The following is a 12,769-nucleotide window of genomic DNA, read 5'->3' as shown; positions in this document are numbered from 1 at the left end:
GAATTGAATCATCATGGAATATTAAATCATAAATACTATAAGAATATACTTTTAATAATTTTCAGTCCTAGCGTTGGAAGGTGCATTTTTTTATCCTATTTCAGGTGTCACTGGTGTGCAGGGGTCGAAGTTCCCGATCCTGGTTGCGCTTACGGAAAAAATCCTTCCCCAGCTCGTAAGTGCTGATCATAATGGCGCAGGCCGGCGCCACTTTGATGACTCGAGGGAAGAAACCTGGCCGGGAGAAAAGTGAGTAAGAATACAACATTTTGAATGACAAATTATTGGATAATTGAAGACGAACCTGCAAATAAACCTCTTATGCCATGCTGGGTCACAATCTTCTTCATCACAATGATGGTAGAAGAGGCCTTGTGCGATACTGACGACATAGAAATAACTCAATGAGTGACGTGGCATACAATTCCCACTCAAAAGAAAAACACCATATGGGAGCCACATTTACAATTCATTGCTTGCAGCTCCCCGAGTTCCACCTGCCTTCTCGTTTTGACCACATCAAACGGCAACGTTAGGATGGACGCAATCTGGAAAAAGGTGGGAAAAACGATATGAAAAATATAGAACTGCATTTTGATAAATTGAAATGTCTGTATGAAATTAGAATTATTTACATTCATAAATGCATTGATTTTATAGCTTTAATTAACTTAGACCAATGCCTCACTTAAAAATCCAGATATTAATTTTTTAAATCCTTAACTCATTCACTGTCATTCACGAATTTATTCTGGAATTGAAAATATGACAGAGCGCCATTCCTGAATTTATTCGGGTTTTGTTTATTCTTGCTGGGGGCCCGATAAAGCACCTCTGTCAGTGTTTTTTCCTTTCCACAAGAAGGCAGCATTTCCATGTTTTCCATTTTAGCACTTTGTTCGTGCTCCAGCTGTTGTTAAAGCGCGAAAACAACCAATATGTATGTGTTGCATTTTATTTTGGACAGTCACCCTCATTTCAAGCTCATACAACTACAGACCCATATAATTTAGGAACTCATTTTTTTCTGGTGAAAGAAGAGTCTCAAGTTTCTTACGCCGCATTGAATGTTGATGTCGTCCTAAAAATCAATATTCTGTGGCGCCTGCAATTTGAGTGAGAATGACAAAAAACCCTGGCACTGGAGTGGACACATTTTTGCACATCGTCCGGCAGTGAATGAGTTAAAAATACAGATATTAAAATTTTGATTTCTTCTATAATATACAAGCACAGAACATGAACAGTAGTTTTCGTTATGAACCAATATTGATGAGGTCACTACCGTATTTTCTAGTGTATAAGCCGCACCCAAAAGCCTTGATTTTCTTCAAAAGATGACCCTGCGCCTTATACGCCAGTGCACCTTGTATGTGAAGTGAGCCACAACAGATCTCGCAACTACTGTCAGCAGCCACCGACGCCATTTCCCCCTGTAGAAGAAGTGGTACGTATCCCCAGCCTCTACTGTAGCACCTTAGAATGTGGTGTGCCTTATATTTGGAAAACTTTTATATATTATATTTGGAAAAGCTTTTTCATTTATTGAAGGTGCACCTGATATTCCGGTGCACCTTGTATATGGAAAACGTTTGTGTGTATATGGAAAACTGCGTATATGGAAAACGTTTGAAAATACACCATTGATTGGGGGTGCGCCTTATACACCGGAAAATATGTAATAAGGAGTTAGACGCAACTATCTCTTATTTAACTGCACTTTTGCAATCACATCAGGAAAGGGGATAAATAAATGACCATACGGTTCCGTCCATCGCACTCACCGTTCCAGACGTAGCACCAGACACGAAGGTCATAGCAAAAGTAGGCTCCCCGGTGCCGTATCGCTGACATAGCCACCGCTTGCCGCGCTCGTAGTTGTACCAGTACATGGCGGAAAAAGGCACGTCCCGGAGCAGCGTGGGTCCCAGGCCTCGCCACAGTGACAGCCAGCCTTCCGCTTCCACCGCCGTGCGTACGCAGGTTATAAGTTGCTTGTACGACAACTTTTCTGACTGCAACTTGGTGCGCAGAAGCTCGATCGGGCTGATCACGGAGGCCGCGCCCACTGGTGGATGTAGAGAACACATTTATTCTAATGATGACAAATATATTGGAACCCCTAAAGTCTACTCCATAACTAATTCATTTAGTTCTTTTTTTTATCTTAAACTCTTGAAAATATACTTTTTGTTCAATTGAGTTTGAATAGTTATAGGTCACATAACTATTTTTGTTGGGGTCAGATTGATTTGTCTCTGTATTTTTGTTTATATGTTTTTTAACCCTTGTATTATGTTTATCTTCAATTTTACCCGTTTCGGTTTTTGTGTTGACTAAAGCACTGGATATTGTTTCATTTTTCTTTATTCAAAACAGCTCAAAAATATCCCAATGGGATAGAAAATATGCTGTCTCTCTTTTCAAGTATGTTTATAACATTTCAGAAACAGTTGTTGCTGATGTCACCTATTATTTGACTGTTTCGTGTGGATTTTTACATACAGGTAAAATGACCCACAACATAATCAACATTTTTTTTTTCAACATAATGTGAGGGTTAACAAATAGTTGGCATTGGATGTGTGTAAACCTTTATAACGAATTTTACAGGCAACAAAACAAAAAAAATACGCATTTTAAGAATTTTGAAAAACAACAACCAGAAATTACCCTATTTTCCGGTGTATAAGGCACACCCAAAAGATTTTCTTCAAAAGATGACCTTATACGCAGGTGCGTCTTGTATGTGAAGTAATATTGAGGCAAAAATATTATTTACCGGAATTTCCGGTGGATAAGGTGCACCGGAGTATTAGGAGACCCCCAATGAATGGTGTAACTTTTTCCATATATAAAGCGGATTGCAGTATAAGGCACACCTTCAATGAATGAAAAGTTTTCCAAATAAAAATATATAAAGGTTTTCCAAATATTAGGCACACCACATTAGAAGGCTCACCTTATATGTGAAGTCATATTAAGCATCTGCCCCGGCCTCTAGCCTTATGTGGTGTGCCTTAAATTTGGAAAGTTTGATGTATTTATATATTATATTTGAAAAACTTTTTGCATTTATTGGGGATGGGCCATATAGTCCAGTGCGCCTTATACATCGGAAAATACAGTATTTAGAGAAAGGGTATGAACTGACCTTCTGAAAATTATTAGTTATAGCCTTATATGTACTTGTATTTCATAAAAGTGCCGATATGCGTAATACCAAAATCTAACCAGCTCTGTATAAATTCAAGTTAGAATGATAAATATTATTAATAAAAGTGTCCAATCAAACCTCTGGCGATTGCACCCGACACTATTGGGGCGAATTGCTCGTGCTGGCCCATCTTGACCTTCAGTACCGCACGTAGCTGGTCATAACAGGTGAAGTAAATAACAGTCGCTGGCACGGCCATCATGCTGAAAAGGACAAGAAAATTTAAAAATAGGACAAATATGAATCCGCTCAATAGGCTGAGATGTGCATGACACAGAGAATAAATAATGGGGTTTTCACTCACAGGGTCGGCGGTAGACCGCTCCATAAGGACCTGACTCCTTCATGACGTACGATCTTGACAAATGCGTCCTGCCGCAAAGCACATGATTACAATCTGAACATAACAGTTATGTGTCACAATAGGATTTGTATTTACCGTTGTGCCATTGAAGTGTCCTGGTGCTTTATACCAGGCCTTGTTGCCATTCATACACACGCAGATGTGGTCCATAAGGCCGTTACAATAGACAAAGCATTTTCCTAAGAATTGTGAGGAAAAAAAACACGCACACGTTAGGATGACGTATTGCGCAAAATAAAAATAAATGTTTGGAGGAATGTCGTCCACCTTTTGGGAATGGATTCTTCTGTGCTTGAAGTCTGATCTTCACAACATCTAAAGGTGTTACTGGGGAAATCATGTCAATGCAACATATTATGTATATTCCTCTTAAGTTGTAATGTCTATTAACCACTAGATGGCAGACATATTACAGTGGGGCCTCGGTTTACGAACACCTTGCCTTATGAATTTTTCGGTTTACGAACGTTAAATTTATGAAAATTAAACCTTGGCATATGCACTACTTTTCGGGATACACACGTAGCGCCGCCCCATCACGGCTAGCGGAGTAATGTTCGGCGGAAGAACACCAAACCACACGACCGAACAGCGCCCCAGCCGGCCTACCTTTCCACACCCCCTTTCTCTGAGTGCACACGTCGTTCATCTTCAAGAATTTATCACAGATATTTTTGCTGTTATGGGACCGAAAAAGACCCCACCATAGGCTTTGTGTTCAGCCGAAGAAGACACAAAACAAAATTACAGTTGAGGAGCAGAAAGATATCATTGAGAAACACGAACAAGGTGTGCGTTTGTCTGATTTAACAGCCCAGTAGCAATATGCTAAGTCCACCATTGCTACCATCCTTTGCAACAAAGAAGCTATTAAATGTGCACGTGTAGCTAAAGGTGTTTCCGTGCTGTCAAAGCAACGGTCTCGGTGAAAGAAGATGGCGACGTTCCTCAGCAAGTATTTAATGCAGATGAGACCGGCCTTTTTTGGAAAAAGATGCCTAACCAGACTTTCATAACACAGGAAGAGAAGTCTGAACCCTATTCCATCAAGCCATCGCCGACCATCACAAAGGTAAATAAAATGACTTTATTATATAGTACAGTTTATTTCTTTAATTACAGTCCTTATGGAATGTGACTCCTTCCAAACAGCAATTTCCTCCGACCTGCCACCCCATTCCATCAAGCCATCAACGACCATCACAAAGGTAAATAAAACGACTTTATTATACAGTGCAGTGTATTTCTTTCATTACAATACAATAGCACATTTATTATACATTGAACAAGGTATATTGTTTTAGTTTTAAGGCTTATTTAGTTGAAAATTATATTTTATGGAGACCTGGGAACGGATTATTCTCATTTTAATGGTTTCCTATAGGAAATTATTTTTACACACTTCGCCTTACACACTGTCTGGGAACCAATTAAGTGCGTAAGACAAGGTCCCACTGTATATCATTTCATGCTGCTTTATACTACGAGTCAGATGAATATGTTTACTATTTTGAAAACCATGCAGGCAAACATTGCCATAGTGCTTGAATAAGATTAAAAGTGATTTCCGAGGGGAAATGGATAAGGCAGTTTTGCAGATTATATGTTGCTGTTCAGTACATTATTTTTTTCCTCTTGAATTGTATTTTTAATGCACGAGATTATTTTGCACTGAAAAACATATATAACGGAACAGGCACGGTATTTTTCATTCCTCCCTTGCTTCTTTCAATCCTTCGCCCCACCTAGTTAATTTAAGTAGTATATTTTTTGCCCAACTATTGTTATAAAATATCACGCGTTCATGCGCTCACCACAAATTTCCACCCAAAGTTAAACTTGAGTCAATATCACTTAAATCGATTACAATGTAGTGAGTCTCGAGTAAGAAAGGTTTTTATTAATAGCCAAGACAAGAAATCGCACATCGTTAATGGATTAAATACCCAATGTCCACATGAAAGCCTCACCAAACAGAGAAGTAAGCAATGCCCCGTAGCAGGACGCCACCATCTGTTGGATTGGCGTAATGCCGTTATCTTCGGCCGGAGCGGAGGGACGCTGACCGCTCATGTTTCCTTGAACACACAACACAGGAGACTATGTTGAAGATCGACTTTAAATTCGGAAAACTGCCGTGGTCCCAAAGAACTAACCACCTAATACGTCTGTCCACGTAATGGAAATGTAATTTTTTGCGGCGATAGTAACCCGTGGCTAACTGAAGCTAATGACAAGACGTTCCTACCTACCAGAGCACGTTCAACAATTCCTGGTTTGCGTTAAAATAAACATCCCTTTGTGCAAAACGGGCTGCCCTACAAGTTCGAAAAAGAGATATTTTGTCCAAACACGTGTTCAACCTTACTGGTGGAGTAGTCACAACATTACATGACGTTTCATAACATTGTTTTTCCTTTTGCACATTCGCGAAATTGGAACTGAAATGCAGAACAATGCACAACTACATATACGACGCTCGCACCTTAACGGATATTAATTGTTTCAAGTTGTTAGCTCTTTGATGAATGAAGATTTTAAATATTTCATTATATTTTGAATGTCGAAACGTCACATTCGAACTGTACTACCAATATACCTATTTCCGTTGTTGCCAGATTTCCCTTACGTCAAACTCAACATTATTCAGTACATTGGAGACATCACATGGAAATGTTTGGTGAATGAAACATTGTAATTTATCTAAAAAGGACTTAAAATAAAAAAACAGACGATGCTCAAAAACGTATATTAAGATAAAACCGAGTGGTATGAAAATGATCACGAGGGACAGAGTTCCCCGACATGGCAACCCCCGCCCGTAGTTACATTACGTTGTTCAGCACCGTGAAAAATCTCAAAATAAATTAACCAGACAGTTAAATATGCCAATGGTAAACCAACCAAATGCATATGCCAAAACACCGTAGCAGCGTTACTTAATGTACGCCAAAAATTGGGGACACAGAATCTACCCGGTACGAAAGCGAACGTTGTAACGCGTTCGTACTTTCCGAGTCGCATCGCGTCAGTTACGGTTTGTAAAGTAGTTGAAGCGACTGTTATCAATATTTGGTGTCTTAGTTGTAAACTTCCCCATTTTGTTTTCAAACAAACGGTCAAATTGAGACTGTAGCTCCAGCATGTCGACGCCCAGACGGCGAACACGTGCAACTTGTTCAGGGAAAGAGAATAAACTGAGGGCTCAAGACACTTGCACACAAACTGGAACTGACTGTAAAGGTACAAATTATTCTATTATTGTTATTGTAACTAAAATGCTCCTCCAATTACTTTGGACGATTATTTTTCTTTGCCATTTGGTGGGTTTGTGAGATTTGAACGCTCACCTCAATTGATTTTGCCTTTATGTTGTCTTCCTAAACAAAGCTGAGAAAAGTGGTGAGAAGAAGGCACAAGTGAAGTCCAGCCTGGCCCCGTTCAAACCTTTAGCAGGGAAAGTCTTCTATCTTGACCTGCCATCCACCCAAACAGCAGAGTCGTTGGAAAGAGATATAAAAGACCTCGGAGGGGTGGGTCCTCAAGCAACACTTTCTTTCCTGAATTGCAATATAATTCGATTGTTGCATTACGGTCGATGCAGAATTTTTGGCCTCGAACGATTGTAATTATCTGGATTTAGATGATGCTCTGTTTCCCAATTAATTCATTTCCTCTGGAATCAAATTGGTGAAATTTGTACCTAAATCGCAATGTGTCACACAATTACTAACCTACACCAAGTCATAGTGACACTAGTGGTTCTAGTTCTCAAGCTTAAATTGAGAAATTGAATGGAAAAGTGTCTTTTTGTATATTCTTAAACCTTGAAATGTCATAATGACAGTATTAAAAAGGAATCTTGGAAATAATCATGTCCTGTGTACCTTCATCAAATAAAAGAACAAGTTGTGCCATGAATATGTCACCATGAATAAAATCTAACAGTTGGTTGTTGTTTTTTGTTGTTGTTGTCATCTTAGAATGTTGACAAGTTCTTCAGTAAAGACATCAAATGTCTTGTATCCAACAAAAGGGAAGCCAGATACTTGCAATGCCTGAGACCAGGCTTTGTGCTCCCTAGCCTGCAATCAAGACAGATGTCACTTTGCTCCCACTCAAATCCACCTCCAGCGGACTGCGGTTGCGACAACACCAAGAGAACGTCCCAAGGTCGAGCAGATACGGTAAACTCTCTTGGATTTTTTATTTCGCGCCGATTCAGTTTTTATTCACTCATCCTTGAAGCTCGCACTGCTGTTTTTCTTTCTTTTTTTTTTTTTTTTTTTGTTCGGCATCAGGCTTGCAAGGTCTTTTGTAACAAAAGCTACGAAAGAAAAGATGTATTGCTCCTCTGCGATTGGATTGGATTAGCTTTTATTAGTCTCATAGTGGAAAAATTTACATTTCACATTATCAGTTATGGAAGGAAGAGGAAAGACAAGGAAGAAGTAGAAAAACAAAATACAGGAGCTACTGAAAAGGCAGCCACCCTCTGCGCACCATCTTGAAGTAAAAAAAAAAAAATATATGACAACACAAAGATACAGTCATAGCATTGTTATCATCCTGTGCTTTACTTTGTTTTTAGGACATCTTGCAAACCAACAAAATTCTGTCAAAGGCTCTGGAGTGGGGTGTAAAAATCTTCCACGTTGAAGGTGTATTTGCATTACAGATCATTTATCAATATGCACAGTTGTATTGCATAAATGTTGTGGTGGAACCACAAAAGTTCCTTCTGGGAATTTTGTTTGTATTTCAAATTGTTCCACTTTGGAGCTGCCCCTTTAATATTGTGCAAGTTTGGTTTTGTGCTGTACGTGAGCTGATAGATTTGTGCTTCATGTGCAGGTTTCTTGTTGGATATAGAAATGAAAAAAAAGACAAGCCAATGTCCGAACTCAACAGCAGCCAAAACACTTGTAAGTCTGCGCATCATCACACTGTTCATATCATTTTTTTAATCTGTTTCATATTTGTGTATTTGTTCTTGCGTTAAATCTGTTGAAGGCCAAAGACACATCGATAACACAATCCACCTGTCAGAAATCCAAAGGTGAATGACGTGCAGTTGATTTGTACTCCTTTGGCCACTCCTTCGACTTGTGTAAATATGTACTCAAAAGTTAGGTTTTTTTTCTCCACAGGATGGCAGATCCGTAAACCTTTCATCAAGGTTGAGGATTCAAGCAGGTTAGAGAAAGTCAAGTCCAGCATCCACTTCACTTATTCACTGCCATTCCCGAATGTATTCGGTAATAGAAAAGAATTACGTGGAGCGCCATTCCCGAACTTGTTCGGGTTTTGGTTTTTCTTGCGATAAAGCGCTGGTCAGACCTCTGGCAATGTTTTTGCCTTCCACGAGGGTTCAGCATTAGCCTTTTGTACAGCCTATGGCTCGTGAGCCATATATGGCTCTTTTGATGATTGCTTCGGGCTCGCCAATAAAACTAAAGACATATTCTCGCTTTTTCGCTATTCATTTCCTGTTTGGGCTGCAGTTGGTGGAAAGCGCAATTTTGATTGGATTATACTGGCCGTTGTTGAAACAGGTAAACGCCCCTTTTATATAAGCCCGACGAGTAAAAAAAATGAAGAGTATTGTACACTTGAGGTTGAATAAACCGAAGGATTCACCTTTGTGGAGAGAAAAGGTTCTGATTCTAATTTGCAATGAAACAATACCATCGATGAAACAGTCAAATGTCCGTGGCACTTTGACAAGCCCCGTGCTAACGTTAGCATCAATATACTTCTGTGAGAGAGAGCAGAAAGCATGCGTGCAAGCTAATGAGCAGTGTGCAGGCTAGCTAGCAGTAACTTTGCCTATAGACCCGGCAAGTTGACTTTCATTCCGATTGTTTGGCTGGATTTTTACCAATCATGAAGAACGAAAAACCATTCATGTTAATAGTGAGTACTATCACAAAGTTATTTTAAATAATACATTCTGACATTTTGTTGAAAATTGGTCGCACGTGCGTGGTTGTGTGTGTGTGTGTGCGGCTCTCACTGAAAAACATTTCTAAATATTTTACTTTTATGACTCTTAGTCAAAAAGGTTCCCGACCGCTTCTCTAGACCCATAGAACTTGGCAATTAACTTTTAAAAAAATAGACTGTTTGATGAAAGAGGATAGTCTAAGGTTTCTTACGCTGAATTGAATGTTTATGTAGTCCTAAAACTCAATATTCTGTGTGTCCTGCTATTTAAGTGAAAATGACAAAAACCCTGGCACTGGAGTTGGACACATTTTTGCACATTGTCTGGCTGTGAATGAGTTAACTGTAAAATGAACATTTTAAACATGCTGGCCATTTGGCACTTTCCCCAGAAATTACCGTCCAATATACGTTACGATGACGAGCATGCCTGAGTTGAACCTGAAGACGCCTGCGCCTCATTGTCCCTTCTTGGTTGTTGCTAAAAAGCCAAGTAGGGCTAAACGGCAGGAGAACAGGTAAGAAATGTATTATTATTATTATTATTATTTTATCAAACCTCTAAAGATGGAGGACACTAATTTGCTGTGGCGACCCCTTGATGGGAAAAGCCGAAAGGAAAAGATTATTTTATTTAGTTTTTAATTAAATGAGGATGACAAAAATATTGTTGGTGTGGAAATTAAACCCTTTTAGGGAACGCCAAGTTTGGCAATTCCTTTTAATCGTAATATATAAATATATATTTTCTATATATATTTTTATTTTTTTGGTGCATCCAATAACGTAACAATACAAATGCATACGCAGTGACTCTGGCCTTTTTAAGTCATTCGCTGCCATTCCCGAATGTATTCGAGAATTGGAAAGTGTGACGTTGAAGCACCATTTGCGAATTTGTTTGGGTTTTGGTTTTTCTTGCTTTGCCGATAAAGCGCTGGTCAGACCTCTGGCAATGTTTTTACCCTTCCACGAGGGGGCAGCATTTGCCTTTTGTCCATGTTAGCGCTTTGTTACAGCTTATGCTGTTGTTAAAGCGCTATATACAGTCATATGGATGAAATGTGTTGTATTTTGTACAGCCACCACCATTTCAAGCTCAGATAACTCCCGACACATAACTCTTTTTTTCTGATGAAAGAACAGAGTCTTAAGATTTCTTCCGTTGAATTGAATGTGTATGTGGTCAATACAGTATAATGTAGGTACTGCAATTTGGATGAAAATGACAAAAACCCTGGCACTGGAGTGGACACATTTATGCATATCGTCTGGCAGTGAACAAATTAAAAAATAGTAGTCACCAAAGGGGTTGGAAAAGTCACAAAGTTGCATGACTGATTGTGATTTTTTTTAATTTTCTCCTTGGTTTGGAAGTGTTAATCAAGTAAAATTAATAAATCCCTCAATCCTAATGTTTTGTGTTTTTTATTTATCCCTCAAAGTGCAAATGTTTCAGCATGCGAAGGACAAGCTGCTAATCAAAAGAAGAAATATGACAAGAACAGAGGTGGCTACTGCGAGGGCTGCATGGTCGAATATGGAAACTTGAAGACCGTAAGTCTTCACACCTCAATCACAACCGGTTCGGCTTAAAAAAATATTATCCTGTCGTAATTAAAATGATAAACGCTGTGACTGCAATGAACGTGTAAAAATTAGCGAAGCACAGTTAATTAAGAAAACTAATATTGTGGGGTTTCATCTTCTTTAGCAGAAGGATAACAGCATTTGTTTCTACACTGTGTTTTTTAATGTTGATATCAAAAACTGTAAAGTCACAATGAAGCACAAAAAAACACCAAATCCACCTCGTCAAAAAGTGGTGGTTAAAGAGTTACGTGTGAATAATGTCATTTTTGTATTCTAATTTTAAAGACAACCGACACCCCGGACAAAAATTCCACCGCAGGTTTATGTTTTAAGACTCGCGCTGAATATTCTGGAAGTCTTTTTTTCGAGTTGATGACGATCCCCTAAGTGACGTCACGGAGGGAACGCCCGTGACCGAGAAAGCGACACACAATGCATTTTGGGTATTTTTTTCATCTGAAAACACAGTGTTGATTGCAAAATTAGAAGGAAAACTACATAAATAACTTGATGGTAAATGGTTGTGTGTCGCAGTTAATTGCGGTACCACGCATAAAAAAGGTGTAAGTTTGCACAAATTCCCAGCGGACAAATCAGCCCATTTCCAATGGAGCTTGTGCGCCATCTTGTGCATTTTCTGGGCGCTACATTGGAGTCCAGACGGCTCGAATTGATACGGAAGTACTTCTTTAATCGATTGCAAATATTTATGCTTTCCTCTTCAGAACTATTTGAATCATATTCATAACTGGATGGGTAACAAGAAAGCAAAACTGGATGGGTAACAAGAAAGCATCTTCTCCGAATCTGAACTCTGAAGCCATTGTTTTGATTCTGGACCAAGGCAGTGTGTGACCAATAGTGACGTCACGAACAAGGGGGCGGGACTTTCTGAATCTGCCCAGTTCCGAGCTCATTTTGTAGCAGTTTTGGGACACTTTAAGTCATTTTTATTGGTGTTTTGCATTTCACTAAAAATATCAGCCTGCGTGTTTTGGGTATTTTAGATGCTGTAAAACGTTTTTCTGATATCAGTCAGGAAACAAAAAAATGGTGTCGGTTGTCCTTTAATTAAAGGCTTTCTGAATTCTGATATTCCTGAAATTCACCCAAACGCACCAATATCCCCGATTGTTGCACACAAAAAATGGTGTCGGTTGTCCTTTAATTTAAAGTGTCATTTCTGTATCAAATTGAAACATCCAAGGTCATACTGGAAAAGCTCGAGTTGTTTGTTTCCTTTTTTTCCCCCACTTTCACTTTCATTCTGACAAGTTGCAGGGAATGTATTTCCCATCACATCTACGTACTACACAAGGCTATTTTGGATCAAACATTCACACCTCTCTTGAACTGTCTTGAAAGTTTGACCAAGTTCACTATACGGTCATTTTAAAAATCCTATCTGAAGTCTCTGCGGATTTTCTGGTAACCTTACCAAGTTGCACTATGAAGTGTTTATCTCAAACAAACAAAAAAAGAAAAAGTGTCAATGGCATTATTGAATTGGCCCTTTGGAATCGTTTTTCATTCTTAGGTTCTCCTCAACCGTATCCAGGACACCCACTTCAAGATATGTAAGTGTTATTCTAACCATAATATCAAAATTGAAGTAATTTGTGCTTTATTTTATCTAGCACCTGCAAAGT

General features: G+C 39.0%; 2 protein-coding genes across 5 annotated transcripts in view; one reads left to right on the top strand and one right to left on the bottom strand.

Moving 5' to 3' along the window:
- Positions 1-21: 21 nt before the first annotated feature.
- slc25a40 (solute carrier family 25 member 40) lies at positions 22-7,086 on the bottom strand. 2 transcript variants are annotated; one of them, XM_088998956.1, is made up of 10 exons: positions 6,932-7,086; positions 5,552-5,659; positions 3,849-3,908; positions 3,657-3,760; positions 3,522-3,589; positions 3,296-3,420; positions 1,785-2,068; positions 467-548; positions 305-382; positions 22-234 (listed from the first exon to the last, which is right to left on the bottom strand). In XM_088998956.1, the coding sequence occupies exons 2-10, from the start codon at positions 5,652-5,654 to the stop codon at positions 101-103; spliced, it is 1,038 nt and encodes a 345-aa protein (XP_088855082.1). In that variant the 5' UTR covers positions 5,655-5,659; positions 6,932-7,086; the 3' UTR covers positions 22-100. The 2 variants fall into 2 exon arrangements, with proteins under 2 accessions (XP_088855082.1, XP_088855081.1); XM_088998955.1 differs by lacking the exon at positions 6,932-7,086 and adding an exon at positions 5,834-5,978.
- adam22 (ADAM metallopeptidase domain 22) overlaps positions 6,101-12,769 on the top strand; it is a 79,905-nt gene continuing 73,236 nt past the window's right edge. For all 3 annotated transcript variants that reach the window (XR_016115330.1, XM_088998948.1, XM_088998947.1), the window contains exons 1-10: positions 6,101-6,824; positions 6,972-7,114; positions 7,565-7,768; positions 8,173-8,242; positions 8,436-8,506; positions 8,595-8,640; positions 8,732-8,777; positions 9,920-10,045; positions 10,973-11,084; positions 12,658-12,697. Coding sequence is in view for 2 of the 3 variants with exons in the window: in XM_088998948.1 (XP_088855074.1) it covers positions 6,725-6,824; positions 6,972-7,114; positions 7,565-7,768; positions 8,173-8,242; positions 8,436-8,506; positions 8,595-8,640; positions 8,732-8,777; positions 9,920-10,045; positions 10,973-11,084; positions 12,658-12,697 (958 nt within the window). In the remaining variant the exon portion in view is untranslated. The remainder of the gene's footprint in view (positions 6,825-6,971; positions 7,115-7,564; positions 7,769-8,172; positions 8,243-8,435; positions 8,507-8,594; positions 8,641-8,731; positions 8,778-9,919; positions 10,046-10,972; positions 11,085-12,657; positions 12,698-12,769) is intronic.

The sequence above is a fragment of the Hippocampus bargibanti genome, linkage group LG06, assembly GCF_051943395.1.
Source record: "Hippocampus bargibanti isolate YZ-2025 linkage group LG06, ASM5194339v1, whole genome shotgun sequence".
NCBI classification, from domain to species: Eukaryota; Metazoa; Chordata; class Actinopteri; order Syngnathiformes; family Syngnathidae; genus Hippocampus; species Hippocampus bargibanti.
The sequence above is the reverse complement of the archived record's forward strand: the minus strand, read 5'-3'. Positions and strand labels throughout refer to the sequence as shown.

What these genes read in the sequence shown, in the direction of transcription:
- slc25a40 (XM_088998956.1), bottom strand. Translation starts at nt 5,654, where the DNA reads ATGAGCGGTCAGCGTCCCTCCGCTCCGGCCGAAGATAACGGCATTACG. An exon ending in ATTGCTTACTTCTCTGTTTG is followed by an intron (nt 3,909 to 5,551) that starts GTGAGGCTTTCA and finishes TGATTTCCCCAG; the next exon opens with TAACACCTTTAGATGTTGTG. An exon ending in CATAAGAGGTTTATTTGCAG is followed by an intron (nt 235 to 304) that starts GTTCGTCTTCAA and finishes TCTCCCGGCCAG; the next exon opens with GTTTCTTCCCTCGAGTCATC.